Source organism: Morone saxatilis, unplaced genomic scaffold (assembly GCF_004916995.1).
Source record: "Morone saxatilis isolate NCDOM2014 unplaced genomic scaffold, NCSU_SB_2.0 Contig22, whole genome shotgun sequence".
NCBI lineage: Eukaryota > Metazoa > Chordata > Actinopteri > Moronidae > Morone > Morone saxatilis.
Genome location: NW_023339785.1, coordinates 7,962,000 through 7,976,877, shown reverse-complemented (window position 1 = coordinate 7,976,877; position 14,878 = coordinate 7,962,000). Strand labels below are relative to the sequence as shown.

Here is a 14,878-nt window from a genome sequence, read left to right as displayed (position 1 = left end):
TTTGGCAGCATCCATTAAGCATTAAAGGACCTGCAGGAAGAGAGAGGAGTTCACAAGCTAACTCACCAAACTAAATTAACTCTAACACTCACTTAACTAAATTTAACTCACTCTAACTAAATTAACTCGTAACTAATCACTCATCTACTAAATTAACTCACTCTAATAAATTAACTAACTCACTCACCAATCACTCTAACTAAATTAACTTACTCAAACTAAATTAACTCTTATCACTCACTAACTCATCTAATTAAATTAATCACTCTAAATATTACTCACTACTAACTTAAATTAACTCTACTCATCACTCACTCTAACTAAATTAACCTCACTCTAACTAATTAACTTAAACTCAACTCACCTAACTCACTCTAACTAAATTAACTATCAAATAAATAACTCCTAACTCACTCTTAACTCTAACTAAATTAACTAACTCTAACTAACTATCTCTAACTAACTCACTCTAACTCTAACTAACTCACTCTAACTAACTCACTCTTAACTCTAACTAACTCTAACTCACTCTAACTCTAACTAACTCTAACTCTAACTAACTCTAACTCACTCTAACTCTAACTCACTCTAACTCACTCTAACTAACTAACTCTAACTAACTCACTCTAACTCACTCTCCGTCACTAGGAGTTGGCGTTAGCCTCAACTAATTTAACGTTTAACAGTTAAGTGGTTTTTGGAATCATTGACTGATTTAAAACCCTGACTGTGATTTTTTTTTATGTTTAAGGCAACATTACGACACGGCTAACCCCTCCTCACGGTAAGGTAACGTTACATTTAATTTATTTAATACGTTACCTAGGGTGTTCCGCTGCAAGGGAAGCTAAATGCTAACGCTAAATAACGGACCCGTGGGAGCAACGTTCTGTAACGTCATGTAACGTTCTGTAACGTCATGTAACGTTCTGTAACGTCATGTTCCAACTGCGGTACAGTTCATCTGTTCATCAAGGTACAGTTCGTCTGTTAGTTAACGTTAATTAACGTCTAACGTTAGTCAGTGAGCTGAAGTAGAGATTAAATAGTTATATCTATTTATATATTATTTATATTAACTTACTAACGTTAACTACTGTAACTGTAAACCCAGAGTTACCTTGTGGTACTAGCACCTAACGACGTCAGGTTGTTATATTAGCTAATTTAACGTTACATACAGTTATAAGACTAACTTAAGTTAGTTATCTCTGTTAGATTAAGTATTAAAACCTCTAACGTTAGATAGCTTATAAAACTTTATCACAAGTTAATATTTGAGCATGAGGTAAATTATGCATTAAAGTTTGTTGTGTTTCCTTATTGTTTAACAAAAGGGAAATAATCACAAAAACATTGTCCTTCAAATGGCTTTTATTATTTTTACGTAGTATCCTATGTTGTGTTCACTTGTAAAGAACATGATCTGAACTGAATCATGTTTGCTTATAATGGGGCCAACCAGCTAAAATTATCCATTTATTTCAACAGAAGTAACGTTATTACAGTATAGAAGAATAATTGTCCACATCTTACACAAACAACATTAAAAACTCTCCTCCTTAGTCTATTTCTCCACAGGCCCATGTCCTTGTCACCAGCTGTTTGAAATTAAAAGGACTCTTCTCTCATTGCCAAAGTGTTTATATGGATAGGATATACATGTTGGCAGTATAGACAGTAGGACAGGTAGGACATGCTGTAAGGTCATCAGGTATAGAGCTGACAGGTCAGAGGTCATCTTCAGACCAGCTTCTTGGCGATGAAGAAGTCTTTGAGTCGTTTCATCTGCCAGAAACCAACGGACAGCAGGATAGAGGTCTGCACCACGGCCCACCATAACACTTTACTATTGGTTTCTTCACTGATCTGACGAAATACCTCCTCTTTTTCCTGAATGAGAGGAAGGAATGTAAAACACAGGGAAGAGAGGGAATGGTTTACAGAGAGGTCTTTTTTCAAATAGCCTTACATTTTATAACATTTGAAGAGATCCCATGCAGTAATATTATTATTTTCAAGTCAGACTTTTACTGTCATATCATGGGATTGTTGTTTGCAGACAGGACAGTAAAATACTCATCTACCCTCTGGTACTCCTGCTGCCTGGCGATGAACATCATCTGATCTATGAGGTGGCTGAGGCTGTTCTCCAGAGTCTCCATGTTGTCTTTGGTCTTTTCAGTGTTGGGGTTGATCGAGTGCTCTCCCATCTGAACGTCCAAGTGCAGCTTCTGTACATTCGGGGGTTATTTAAAAAAATCTATGATGAGTCAGCACACAATTTACAGACTCGACTCAGTGTGTGATATGTTACTGCTGTATTTTTCGCTCTGCTTATGTTAAATGAATTTTCTGTCTGTGTCCATAGGTCTCACCAGCCTCTCTCCAGCAAAGACAGCAAACCTCGTGGAGTTGGTCTGGAAGCAAAGGTAGTGTTGACCAGAGGCGTGAGCTGTGAAGGTAAATTTACCAAATTTACCATAGCGTTTGGTCATCAGAACCTAGAGAGCAGGGTAGACACTGTTAGGACAACATTTCTTCAGCTATGAGTCAACAAAATGGAGATGTGGTGGTTTTATTTCTATTGGTTGGTCGAATGCAGAGGAAATTATGCATTATTATGCAAAAAGTAATCAAGTGTAGCTTGTAGATCGTCTCATTAATGTCCATTTATTTTTTGGCATTGCAAAAGTGTTCGAAAAGTTGAATTTTAATTCAAACTAAAGGATTTTTTCTCATATTGGGACCATATTGGCATCAGTGGAGCTGATCTGGAGGTGTGAGACGGTAATGTTCTCATATTATCATACAGATAAAGTGCTGTAAGTTCTCATTAGTCAAACTGTGCAGTGCTAATCTTTAGTACCACTGTGTTAAACGCATTTTCTCCTTGTTTGGGTTGAATGGGGAAACCAGCCAGCACATGTTTTAGTGTACCACCGTACACATGTTTGTGTGGCCCTGGGTTAGGTGATAAACCTCTCCTGTGAGTGCAATACCTCATGGTTTGGGTCTCTGACTGTCACAGTGACGCCAAAGTGAGGGGAGTGGGTGAACGTCTTTAAATCCCAAGGCTCCAACAAGAAATAACCTGAAGGTAAGACACACACAATCATACACAGTAGTAGTCAAGGTCTTTATTAAGCTTGTAACAGTTGAGATAGGGATTAGATTGAGCATGAATAGGAAATTGAAATTATTCATTTCAAATTGGGATTTACATTGAAATCCATACATAATATAGTATTTAATATATACATTCCTTCACACGTTACTGGTAAAAGAAATGTTACTTCTGTCTGTCTCTTATTGTAGGACTAATTGTAGGAAATATAGCACCTTTGAATACAGTGAATGAAATGCTCTATTAAATATTTCTATTTGCTGTTGTTGTTGAAGCACATAATAAATTCTTTAAGGGTCAGTTTGGTCAGTCATAAATGGCTTTTGCACACGCTGAAATAAGAGACGTACCATCATGGAAACACATATAACATCACTGTGTCATTCAGCAATCAGTTTTAAAGGTCAAATTCCACACTCTTTAACCTCTGTTGAGATTGTAAACGACACTCAGGAGGAATATTCCCTCTCCAGGACTCACCAGTGACCAGCATGTCTTCAGGAATCTCCTCAATGATGCATTTTTCCTCCTGCTCTCCGAGATCAAAATACATGGCTGCTGCCAACACAAGGTAACACTGGAGGAGAAAGCCAATGCCTCGCAAACCCATTTTCAGTTAACAATGAGCTATTAAATTACAATACACTCGACTGAGACCAAATGTTTCGCCTGCAGTTCCAATTGATTTTTTTTTTCTTGATCGGCAAATTCTAACTCAAGATTGAGCTATTTTTCATTGACTATACAACACCCATGTCCTATAAGATATATTTCAAGTGGAAGGCTATAAGGGAGTTTGAGTGTGAGAACGCTCACAGGTGCTGCTTTGTGTGACGAGACATTCTGGTCGTTTTGTGACTGGTTAACCTGCGAGCCAATAGCGAGGCTGCTAAGAATAGTGACAGACCGGGACTGACCACTTGCAACAGACACAGATTATCCGACAGTAGTGCTCATACTACACTGTGTGAGCGCTACTGACCTTTCAGACATCCCTGGCACATGCAGTATTTTCTATTGCCATTAAACAGAAAATATCTACCAATTAGTAAAATAATGTAAGAGCTTTAGAGGAGTATTAAACATGTTAATGTTAATGCTGCAGTAAACTTGTTTGCACTGCAGGGCCAAGTGCCTGCTCTGCTTTTATCACAGCAAATTGAAAGTGATAGATGCTAAGCTATGCCCTAAAGGATAAATCGCTAGCTATTAACAAGATGCAAGAAGAGCAAGAAACATATTCAAGACAGTCTTTGGTCGTCCCTGTAGGCCCAGGGTACTCTGATAATATGTATGAGCACACGCTGTAGTATAAGGATTGATGGTTAATCTTGACAACTTAGACAAATTTGCTCCTCATCTCTGGCCTACTGACTGATTTCTTATTTCTTCTCTGGGATTTTTTGTAGTTTTTTTAAAAATATGGTGTTTTAAACAATGAGGATTACCGGTGTCACAGTGTCTGTTACTACAGTATAAAAGAGAGTCCACATCTCTTTGGAAACTGAGTGGGAATTGTAATCCAAACCATTACATACAATAGTTGCCATATGCTAACCCTAGATGAGGTCACTTATAAAGTAAACCCCCACACACAGAATAAACCCTTCTCATATTTAGCATCTGCAAAAGTTGTTATTCCTCAAAGTAAGCAAATAATCAGATTTCCTTCCCTTCCCACACCAATGTTTTTACAGGAAGTGTGAATACTAAATCAATATGTTTAATATACATATATATATTATCCTGCCATTAAAACATTAGATTCAGTTTTATATGGTGTCTGCTAAATCTTGTCTAACTTTGTCATTTACTCCAAAACACATCTTGTAAAAGTACTAATGATGTGAAATTCACTGTGAGCCACGTATCACTAAGCTCATTCATACAATATTTCCTTCTACCATTTTGAATAGATTTTTCCTGTGGCCTTGTTGTTTGTTGTATATTATAAATACTCTTGCAGTAATTTACACTTTTTTTCACGTATCCTGAGCTATACAAATTCCAAGAAAACGGATTGGCAACAAGCCACCTTGTTGAGTATACACATCATAATGTATTCTTCATTACTCAGCTGATGAAACCACTGTTAAGAAAGCTAGAAACAGGATCTGCTCTTCTACTGTTTCTCCTGATTCTCTGCCTCCGTAATTTTCCTCTCCCTTGTCATTCAAAACAGAAGGAGCTCCCTCATGCACCAGATGTTTAGTTCTTATTGCTGTTCAATATGTCATCTGCAGTATGGTTTCTGTGTTGCATGGTGGGAACGGGGGGGTCACAAGTGATTCTATCTGTTTTACATATTCACACCAGTATTGTTCACCAAAGAAGAATTTTTCAATCTGTTTGAAATTGTGTTGTCTTCATCTAGCCAGAAACCTTTTCTGAAAAAAGAGGTCACTTTTTGTGTAACTGGTGTCTGTTCTGGCTATTAAATGAGACTCGTGCTTCGTGCACAGCATGAAGTGAGCTCTGTGAGATTTCAGGCCTCGTAATCTAAATCAACATTTGGTGAACTGTTTTAAATACTTGGTGAGCACATCCATCCGTTTTATGACCAACACTTCATCAGGACGAATGCTAGCCAACACCGGGGCTTGAACCCAGGTCATCCAGTTAAAAGAATTTCTCTCTGCACTCAATTTGATCCACAGTGTTAGTAATATTAACTTGGGAGCCCAAATGTGTGGTTGAGATTTAAAGGTCACACTGACCAGAAGCACTAAAGTGTTTAAATCCATATCATGGAAAAATGACTCACAATTGTTATTGTGATTATGTAATGTGAAAGCAATAAAACTCCAAATATACACAATATAGTATCTTTCTTCAAAAAAGAGTTATCAATGATGTAACAATAAGATATATTTACACTTTATTGACCATACAGACTGCATACATTTTTTGTACATTTTTTGTATTTTTTTTACAAAAAACTTTCTTTATTGAACTAATATCTAACAAAAAGAATACAAATTATTACTTTCAGATTTGATATACTGTACACTACAGGTTAAAATCCTGTCAATAAATATATTCTTTGTCTTCTGGAAAGAACCACAGTGCCTCTGTAAACATTATGTTTAAATGTGGCGTAGTTTAGAGGACCGTACATTAATTCTATGGCTCACTTTTCTGCTAGTACTACTTCTGCTAATGCAACTGTTGAGGCATCTCGTTTTCCCCTGTGCCGAAGCTGATATTATTTGGATTTTCTGTTAAGTATTTCTTGGCTATAGGGACTTTAGATCTTATGTGGATTTATTTCCAAATCCACATAAGATGAAAGCTGCTGTGAGTTATAATCCAGTGTGGGCAAACAAACGTCTGTGATCTTCAGAAACGTTGAATCAAACCCAACTATAATGTGAAAATGTGTTTTCAGTTAAGAGCTGTGTTTCAAAAATCTCCAGACAATTTTGATAATCTGCCAAAACTGATTTGGTGTCTAATAGCCATTTTGCCAAACTACACCTCTCTAGTGCTGTCAGATCTATCAATGAGACTTGAGAATGAAACAATTTTTTTGCAGTGTGACTTTCCCAATTTAACAGACAATCAGTTCGTTAGTCGTATCCACAGAGATAGAGCCAGGGAGGAAACAAGGGAGTCCTGTTCATCGTATTTATGCCTCATGAGAACACACTGCAGACCTTTTATTGTTGTTTCTCCGTCTTCGTCCTTTCCTCCCTTTCCTGGCTTTCCTCTCTTTCTTCTCTCTCCTCTCCTTCCTCTCTTTCTTCTCCCTCCTTTCCTGGCTTAGTCATAAACAGTTGTCCGGAAAGCACTTCCTCTCTTCCTCCAGCAGGGGGCAGGCTGCTCCGTTGTTGGCTGGGTGCATTAGGACGTAGCGTGTGCGGTGCTGCACGCCTGAGTCTCCACACTTGCCTTTGCACAAGCCCCAAGGAGACCACACTGACACCTCACAGTCCAGAGGAGTATCTGCAGTGAGAAGGGAGGAGAGGAGGGCAGTGTAATCACATTAACATCTAGGTTTTGCTTGTAATTTAGTTTGAGTTATTGCTTTTCAGCACTTGCACAGGAGTGTGTTACCTCATTTTTCAATATTCTGTATTCATTTGAAAGTAGCAAATGGTTGACATTTGTGAGTGGATATTTGTGTTTTCTTTTATAGGTTGGAATGGAAAGAAGAGAAGTTAGTTGTAATATGGAAAATCACTGCTTCAACCCTTACTTGTCTTTAAAAAAGGTGAATAAAATAATGAGAGTGAATTACAAGAAGCGGTGGCGTGCTGTGTGTGCAGCTCTTTATGAACCCATAGCTCCTCGTTATAGATTCTTGGCAGTTGTTGTGCTGCTGGGGTTACGTTTGATTGTGACTGAATTTTTTTAACCTTCATTTATTGAGTGAGTTTTTGCTGACTGCTTACTCTTTGTCAGTATAGCCCTGCCTTACATCCAACCATGCTACCATTTAATGAGTCAGCTGCAGCAGACAGAGATTTAGAGCCTTGCTAAAAGGCACCTCAGCTGTAATACAGGGAAAGGGGCGCTACCTTTTTCATTCATTTCTTCAGCTCCCTTTCCCCAATATCGTGAACTGGCCGGGCTACCTCAGCCAACCTTGCGTATAGCTGATATATATCACAGACTTTTGTCGGTTGTCTGTTAAAGAGTAGAAAAGCAGAAGGATGGGAGGCGGTACGGAAGCTACATGGATTGACGGTCGGATGGAGGGATGGAACAAGCAAGTCAATTCCCTTCATCTTGTGTGTCCATTAAGGACAGAGGGAATGATAATGCAATTAAATGCTGAAAGATTTATCCTATATTAAATTGGCATTATACTTTACAGATATAGTCTAGAGCAGGTGATTGCTAATCTGTAATGAAAGCTTTTGTTCAATCCCAGGGGAGAAGACATGAAAGAGATGGAGGGATTAATGGAGGGTGGGAAGGGTAAACAGATGGAGGGTTAGGATGGAGCATTGGGATCAAGGCAGGAAACCCCAACCGATTCTTGGCCCCTCTCTGTTGTTTGTTGATGGGTAGTCAAGGGAACTGACTTGTAGTCTGTGATGCTGAGTCAAACCTTTACAGTCACCCTGAACACTGAATCTGATTACCGCACAGTCAGCTCTACTGCCAGGTTTAGATGCAAAAAAATATTTCTTGGTCAAGTCATCTGTTTAGACTTATGTGGTAAATTATGTTTTTATAAAAGGTTATTTTTTCCCCTCCTTGTCATACTGGACATCAGTCACACAGACCGAGGCCATCTTTATTTTTCCAAGCTGTCTTTCTATTCTTCCTTGCAGTCGGGCTGTTTTACTGTTACCACTAATCTGTACAACAGGGAGTCTTAAAATTTAACAGTCTGAGAATGAACATTAAGTAAATCCAGCAGCTTCACCTTATGGATCCAGCTCTTGTTAAAACATGCGTGCCTGCATTCTATTTTGGGTCACGACCCAAACATTGCATAACATAATTTCTACCTGCTTTTCTTAAAATGCTCTTTCACTTTCTCAGTCTATCATCTTTATACTGTTCCACTGGATGCCAGATGTGCCCCTGGCATTTTCTGATGCCCTACCCTCACTTGGCTTCTCTGGTTTCTGGTTGGAAGTAATTGAGTTTGTGTGTGGCCCGTAATGGTTCCCAAATGCTTTCATTTGAGTCAGCAAAAGATTAAGAGGCTCCCAACATTGTGTGAAATCTTACCCCTGTGTTTGCACAACTTAGAGCATATATGGAGTTTTTCTTTTCTTTTAAATTGGTATATTATTTAGTCAAAAAAGTGGAATGGAGAAAGGCACCTAATGGTAGGATGCAAACCTGCACTACTGCAACATTGTTTACTAATCTGTATTTTAGGATATTATGCTGGCTGTGTTCACACCAAAATGATCTGTTTGTATCCTTGAGGCTTAGCAAACCCTGTTAAATGCATTTCCCTCCTCATAAAATATCTGCAAAAGCCAAATTTTTGAATGTTGAAAATCATTTGTTTGCTAGCTATAGGCTTCTTCTTCTCATATTAATATGCCACATTCAAGCCAGCGATTTATGCTCCTCAGACTTACTTATGAGCTTGTCCTCGATCTCGTTTCCTGTTGGCAGTTGGTTGGACTGGGTGGGCTCCACAGGCAGGCTGATGATCTGATTGGTCTTCTTTATCTTGGTCAGCACTACTTTGGCAATGGGTGGCAGGTGCTTCAGGCGGGGATAGAAAAAGGAGTTGGCAGGGTGGCTAGGGAAGGAAGAAGTGATCTATGGAGGGGAAATGGACAAGGAATAACAGTGAATATATGGTGATCCATTGGACTCAAAAGGAAGCATCAGCCTTTAATAGTGACATAGTTTATGTCAAAGGAATACATTATTTTTGATAATTAAAATCTTAGTGTGTGGAGTATTTACCATGCCAATAATTTTTTCAGATGATAATAATAGTTTGTACTGTCATTTGTGTTATCTTTTGTTATCAGATTGAATTGATTTTGCTTTGTTATACAAAAAAGTGGTATTAAATAATGTGCACTTCTTTACCAACGCTGGTTTTATCAGGCAACATAAGTTTGTACGTTCACATGATAAGTGATTTCTAGACTTGGACTGGCGCATGTTGCACTTGGCTCGGGCTGACCCACCTGAGTGATTCTGTCCTGTGGGATGGTCTCGAAGTTGGGAGAAGAGAAAGTGAACCCGCTGTCAGTTCCCGCATCGTATGGGAAAAGCTCCAGGGACACATTTTCTTTCCAGTGGTCGCCATCACACAGGTCAACACTGTCCACACCCACAAACCAGTCTGGGCTTGGAACGATGCGCACGATAAACGACAGCTGCAGGGAGAGAGGAGGAAGTAGAGCGTGGGGAGAGACATGGAGCGTAGAGAGAGAAAAGGGAGAGAGGGAAATGAGGAGGTGGGTCAGAGTGAGTGATGGAGATAAGGAGAGAGAGGAGGAGAAAGTCATGAGTGGAAAAGAGAATGGAAAAGGGTTATTTTGTGTCACCATATATGATTTGGTTTTCAGTGTTTCCTGTGGAGAGGTTTGCCGCTCTATTGCACACAAAAACATTAAGAGTATGTACTACACTGCAGACTGGATTCTCTAATGACTAGAGACTAGTCTCGCATAGCAGCCCATCTCCACACTTTGTTTCACTGCTGTGCCAGTGTTGCTGGAGAGTGACAGCTGACTCATATAAACAGGTCCAACAAAGCTCATCGGTAGGTCCGCTTTATAGAAGTCTTGTGTATAAAGTGGTTGTATCCTCACTACGCTACATTTTTAGAAACTATGATAATCTGGTGTCATGGTACCCTCCATCTCCCTCTTCCTCTCCTTGGGAAACCAAAGTATAAAAATCGATGTCAATGAATTTGAAATATTTATTTTTTTATTCCATGCATTCTTCTTTCTTGACAGACTTGCTATTGTAGTTTTGAGCTGCTAGCTGGTTGAGTAAAGCAGTGGATTACCTTTAAATCAACCAAATGTGATATGTATAACACTGTGCTATAGTGCGCTCAATTAAAAGCAATGTAACATTATAGTAGGGATTTGTAGTCCAGTAACTCATCCACCTTCCTACACGTGGTGTAATTTCAGTACCAGAGTACAGTTTGTTTTGTGTTAGTGAGCGTTTTCTGTCTCCAACTGGCCTTTTTCCATTTCTCTCACTCCAAAACACCCCTTCTCCTCCTCCTCACTTGTCTCTTATCCAAGCCTAACATTGTGTTTGGTCAGACGTGTCCCCAACTTTATGATCTACCCAGACACTCATCAGTAGGAAGTTTAACAGCCAACTCTTGCAGAGTTTTACATAATTTGTAGAAGCATAAATTAGGCTTGCCACGTTTTTAGAAGCTCTCTTTAGGGTGCAGTGTATGGAAAAAACAGTCTGGAGCTGGTTTTATAGTAGCATTAACTGTTTTGGTGCATCAACACAGTTAAAAATGCATAATGCAGCTCTCTCTAAAAATCTAATGCTGCAGTACGGCAACTAGGCGATTTTAGTTTTTTAACAACCGTGCTCTCATTTTTATAGTTTTGGCTGTTGTTACTCACAATCATTGTGCTGGGACATGCAAAAACCTCAATGGAAATAACTTTCTCTCTGGTGTAACCGAGGTATATAAAACACTTAGTTGAACGTTAAACAACAGTGAATCATTATAATGTTACCCTGTTCACCTACTATGGTAGGTCAGAGTTGTAACAGTTAGGACCTCTGCAAGGTGCAATGGACAGATTGGGTGATTCTTTCTAAGGCTTCCATTTTTACTTATAAATCAGTTTATTATATGGTCAAATTGGAAATTTGCATCATCTATGCACTCCAATGTAAAGCTGTGTCTATTGGTATTAAATGTTATACCTGAGCATGATGGGAAAACTACAATGAAGATAAGAAAAAAAATATCTGACAGAAGCTAAGGAAAGCATAGAATCACCTTGTTATATATATATAGACCTGTCAGAAAAAGGCCTCTGATATGCTTAATGCGCTGACCCAGACTGAAGGACACCAGGTGTTGAGTGACTTACATAGGAGTGCCTTGCGAAGACCTCAAACTCAGTGTTCATCTGGCCCGTGCCTCCCACAACAGCGGGAGCGGAGAGGATCCCATAAACGCTCTGGATGCGTTCGCCGGCCGCCTCAACTTCTTTCATGAGTGTCCAGGCCTCGCCTTTCTCTGCAAACTCCCTCACTCCGTTGCTGGCAAACTCATTACGCTGCCAGATGTGGTAGTCAGAGCTGTGAGTCACTCCTAAGAACAGAGAGAGGGAAGTAAGTTGTTGCAACAGGTATTGATTATAGATAATGTAGATAAACCAGGCAGACAGTTTATATATATCTCTGCAAAAGAATGTAAAACAATTGGCTGATATTAATCAGGTTAACTTAATATTTTGTCCTGGGTGGATTATTGAGAAGATTGCATCTTTATTGATAAAATAATGAGTGGAATTCAGTGGGAGACACCATTTCACCATTCCCATTTACTTCCTGTATACTGACCAATCAGGGCATTTTTCTCTCTGGATTTCTCTCTATGTATTATTTCATATTTTTTCATATTTTTACTGTGACCAGTGAGATTACAGTTCGACACCGGCTTGCTGTGTACTTACCAATAATGTTTGACCATTGTGCAGGGGGACGGTAGACAGGATACTGTTTAGGGAAAGCTGCCTGGGTCCACTTGCCAGTAAACGTTAGCCTGTACTGGGCAGTTTCTGAAGCCGTGCACATGGGGACATCAGTAGGAACAGGCATCGACTGAATGCCTTGGCCTAGTGTCAGCATCATGACGATCACGTGGTAGAGTGCCTCAGAGATGGAGAGGATGTTCCTTGTGGTGTCCATGATAAGGAGGGCTGCTTTGGGGGAGGATGAAGGACCTGAAGAAAATATATGAAAAGGAGGACAAACAAAGGACAAAAGTCACCAGTATTAGTAGGTTTCTATCACGCTGAGTCATCCATCTGAATTGTGTACAGGTGTAGTTGCCACACTTTTTCTCTCTTCTGAGCTGAAGTTGAAGTTATTTTTATCAACTGTTACCATAAATGTCTTTTCAGCTAAATTTTTCCTGCCAGATTTATTTTCTCTTTTTTGTACACATTCACTGCCTCTGTAAAATTGTGATTTGGAGGTAGTTACAATTTGTCTTATTTATTTTGATGTCTTTACTTGATAAGACTGACGAGCAGAATTGATGAAAGGGCAAAGCGTCGAGCTGCAGCATCAGTGTCGAGTTTAACAAGAGGGACATGTGAGTCAGAAGGAAAATTCTTTGCTTAAGCGTCCTCCACTGTTTTTCCACTGTTGACTTTGAAACTCAGTTAAGCTGTGTAGGATCTTGTATTCATTTAAATGCAAACTATAAAAGATTTGAAACATTTGTTGTTGCTGTAGTTACAGCCTGCCGTGCTCTACAGTGCTTTCATGACTCAAAGATATTATTTAGTTGAGTAAAGCTGTTCCAGCTGACTTTCCTAACTTTGGATACCTAATCATCCTCACTAACTTGTATTTTAATGCTTCAGAGAAGCAGCAACATCATCCTGTAATCTCAATGACTCTTAAATGCTGTAGGTCTCAAGTCCTTGTCTTTTAACAGTGTGATTATAAACTCTTTCATAAATATGTCCCTGTCCCTCATTAATGAAGTCCTGTAGCTTTCCATGAAGCACATTCTTGCCTCTAAGAGGAATACACATGAACAGCATGCACATGAGTGATTAGTTTTAGTATAATGCCTAATCAAATAGACAAATTAATATAAGGAATTCAATTCTGCTTAATGCTGAATTAATACCTGTGTAGACTTACTGTTCTTACAATAAAATGTTCTTCATTTATTCTAAAGTGGGTGCTATTGCAATTTACATATTTTCACAAAAGTAGAGTAGGATGTGTTCAATGTTTGTCTGGAGATGTTACATTCTTACTTTCTTGTCATATGTTTGCTTACCCTATCTGAATGAGTTTCCGCTTAGATACAATTCCACATTACAGGAATAATTGCCAATAATTATACATGCATACCCCAGCTGTCATTCCCATTAATTTGCACAGACTGATGAATGTGTTCTTCCAAATGTAAAGATCTCTGTGCTCTCGTGTGGCGACAGGATGAAGATGTGGTGTAGAAACTACTCACTGATTTTTGCTCAGGGTTCCAGATGAATGAAGGATTGCGGCAGATGAGTGGAGAGGAGGGCTGGAGGTGAGGAGAAGGGGAGAGGAGAGCGATGGATGGTGGCTGTCGGGAAGAGTGACTGCGAGGCTCGAAGTCCTCTTTCGGCTATTTATGTCTTGCAGGAGGTTCACCCCTCTCTCTCCTAACCCTCTTTCCCTCCTTTCTCACTTTTCTTCCCCCTCCTTCCCCCTCTTGCTCCACTCCCCTCTTCAACTTGCCTCACTTTTATTTCTTTCTGATTGTCAATGACTTCCCTGCCCCCTTCATGCCCTTTGACTTCGGCTCTCCCTCCTCCAATGTCCTCCTCCTCTCTCTCCTACTCTTTTTAAGTAGCCCTTTAACTGACTAATGTGTTCAGCAGTTCTGGATGCACAGCCAGGGGTACTGTGCAACTCCGTAGGTAGAGTGTCATTTCACAGTGTGATACTGTAGGTCTCTATACCTACAAATATGACTAATGGGGCTAATAATGTATTTCTAAAATTCTCTCAGTGTCTCTTAGTCAGGTTTTTGAGTATCAGCTGAGCTGCTAGATCCAATCCCAGTGCTGCTTTTTAACTTGTAGGGAGTTATAGTGCCTGTGTCATAGTCAATTTGCATAACTCCTTTGATGTGTTTTTCAGGGCCTCGTAAAGTCAGGCAAGTCGAGGCATCATCCAACAAAATGTCGAGGAATTATAGGCTTTAAGATAGAAAGAGATGATGTGTTTGATGGCACTGGGTCAGGTCTTAGCAGAAATCTTACACCTTCAAAATATAATTTTACAGAAGGCTATTTCAGGTGTGTATAGTTCGATTCAACTTGGACCCAATTTATTCCATTTACTTCAAATTGTGTATACTTCAACATTTTTTAAACCGAAACCACAGATTTTTTGTTTTCCTACCTTCTGGGCAGCAGTTCAGTCATTCATTCACTCAGTGTCTTGTAAACATTATACAGTTGTCACACTGTACTGGAGTAAGAGCTGTAACTAATGGTATTTTCCTCATCAATGGATTTGTTGATTATTTTCTTGATTAAATAATTTCTTTTCCGTCTCAAAAATAACAAAAGATGCCTCCATATC

The 14,878-nt window shown here is 39.3% G+C and overlaps 3 protein-coding genes across 3 annotated transcripts in view; all 3 read right to left on the bottom strand.

The window, feature by feature from the left end:
• The window catches only part of LOC118333460 (probable E3 SUMO-protein ligase RNF212), an 8,070-nt gene extending 7,130 nt beyond the window's left edge, over window positions 1-940 (bottom strand). The window contains exon 1 of the mRNA XM_035669110.1: window positions 823-940. The gene's annotated coding sequence lies outside the window, so the exon portion shown is untranslated. The remainder of the gene's footprint in view (window positions 1-822) is intronic.
• Window positions 941-1,655: 715 nt separating this feature from the next.
• si:ch211-255i20.3 (transmembrane emp24 domain-containing protein 11) lies at window positions 1,656-4,053 on the bottom strand. The gene is made up of 5 exons (XM_035669109.1): window positions 3,608-4,053; window positions 3,003-3,094; window positions 2,379-2,504; window positions 2,088-2,234; window positions 1,656-1,893 (listed from the first exon to the last, which is right to left on the bottom strand). The coding sequence occupies exons 1-5, from the start codon at window positions 3,735-3,737 to the stop codon at window positions 1,744-1,746; spliced, it is 645 nt and encodes a 214-aa protein (XP_035525002.1). The 5' UTR covers window positions 3,738-4,053; the 3' UTR covers window positions 1,656-1,743.
• A 1,929-nt stretch (window positions 4,054-5,982) lies between these two features.
• On the bottom strand, window positions 5,983-13,968 carry spon2b (spondin 2b, extracellular matrix protein). The gene is made up of 6 exons (XM_035669108.1): window positions 13,770-13,968; window positions 12,235-12,504; window positions 11,647-11,870; window positions 9,745-9,936; window positions 9,178-9,364; window positions 5,983-7,072 (listed from the first exon to the last, which is right to left on the bottom strand). Exons 2-6 carry the CDS (start codon window positions 12,467-12,469, stop codon window positions 6,894-6,896), a joined length of 1,017 nt encoding a protein of 338 aa, XP_035525001.1. The 5' UTR covers window positions 12,470-12,504; window positions 13,770-13,968; the 3' UTR covers window positions 5,983-6,893.
• Between the last annotated feature and the right edge of the window lie 910 nt (window positions 13,969-14,878).

Bases quoted from the DNA above. Each gene is read 5' to 3' on its own strand.
- spon2b (XM_035669108.1), bottom strand. From the start codon at position 12,469: ATGGACACCACAAGGAACATCCTCTCCATCTCTGAGGCACTCTACCAC. The intron at 9,365-9,744 runs GTGGGTCAGCCC...TCCCCTCCATAG, and splicing joins CACAGGACAGAATCACTCAG to ATCACTTCTTCCTTCCCTAG. The intron at 7,073-9,177 runs GTAAGTCTGAGG...TTCTCACTGCAG, and splicing joins GATCGAGGACAAGCTCATAA to ATACTCCTCTGGACTGTGAG.
- si:ch211-255i20.3 (XM_035669109.1), bottom strand. From the start codon at position 3,737: ATGGGTTTGCGAGGCATTGGCTTTCTCCTCCAGTGTTACCTTGTGTTG. The intron at 2,505-3,002 runs GTATTGCACTCA...CCTGCTCTCTAG, and splicing joins TCAGAGACCCAAACCATGAG to GTTCTGATGACCAAACGCTA. The intron at 2,235-2,378 runs GTGAGACCTATG...CCGAATGTACAG, and splicing joins TCTTTGCTGGAGAGAGGCTG to AAGCTGCACTTGGACGTTCA.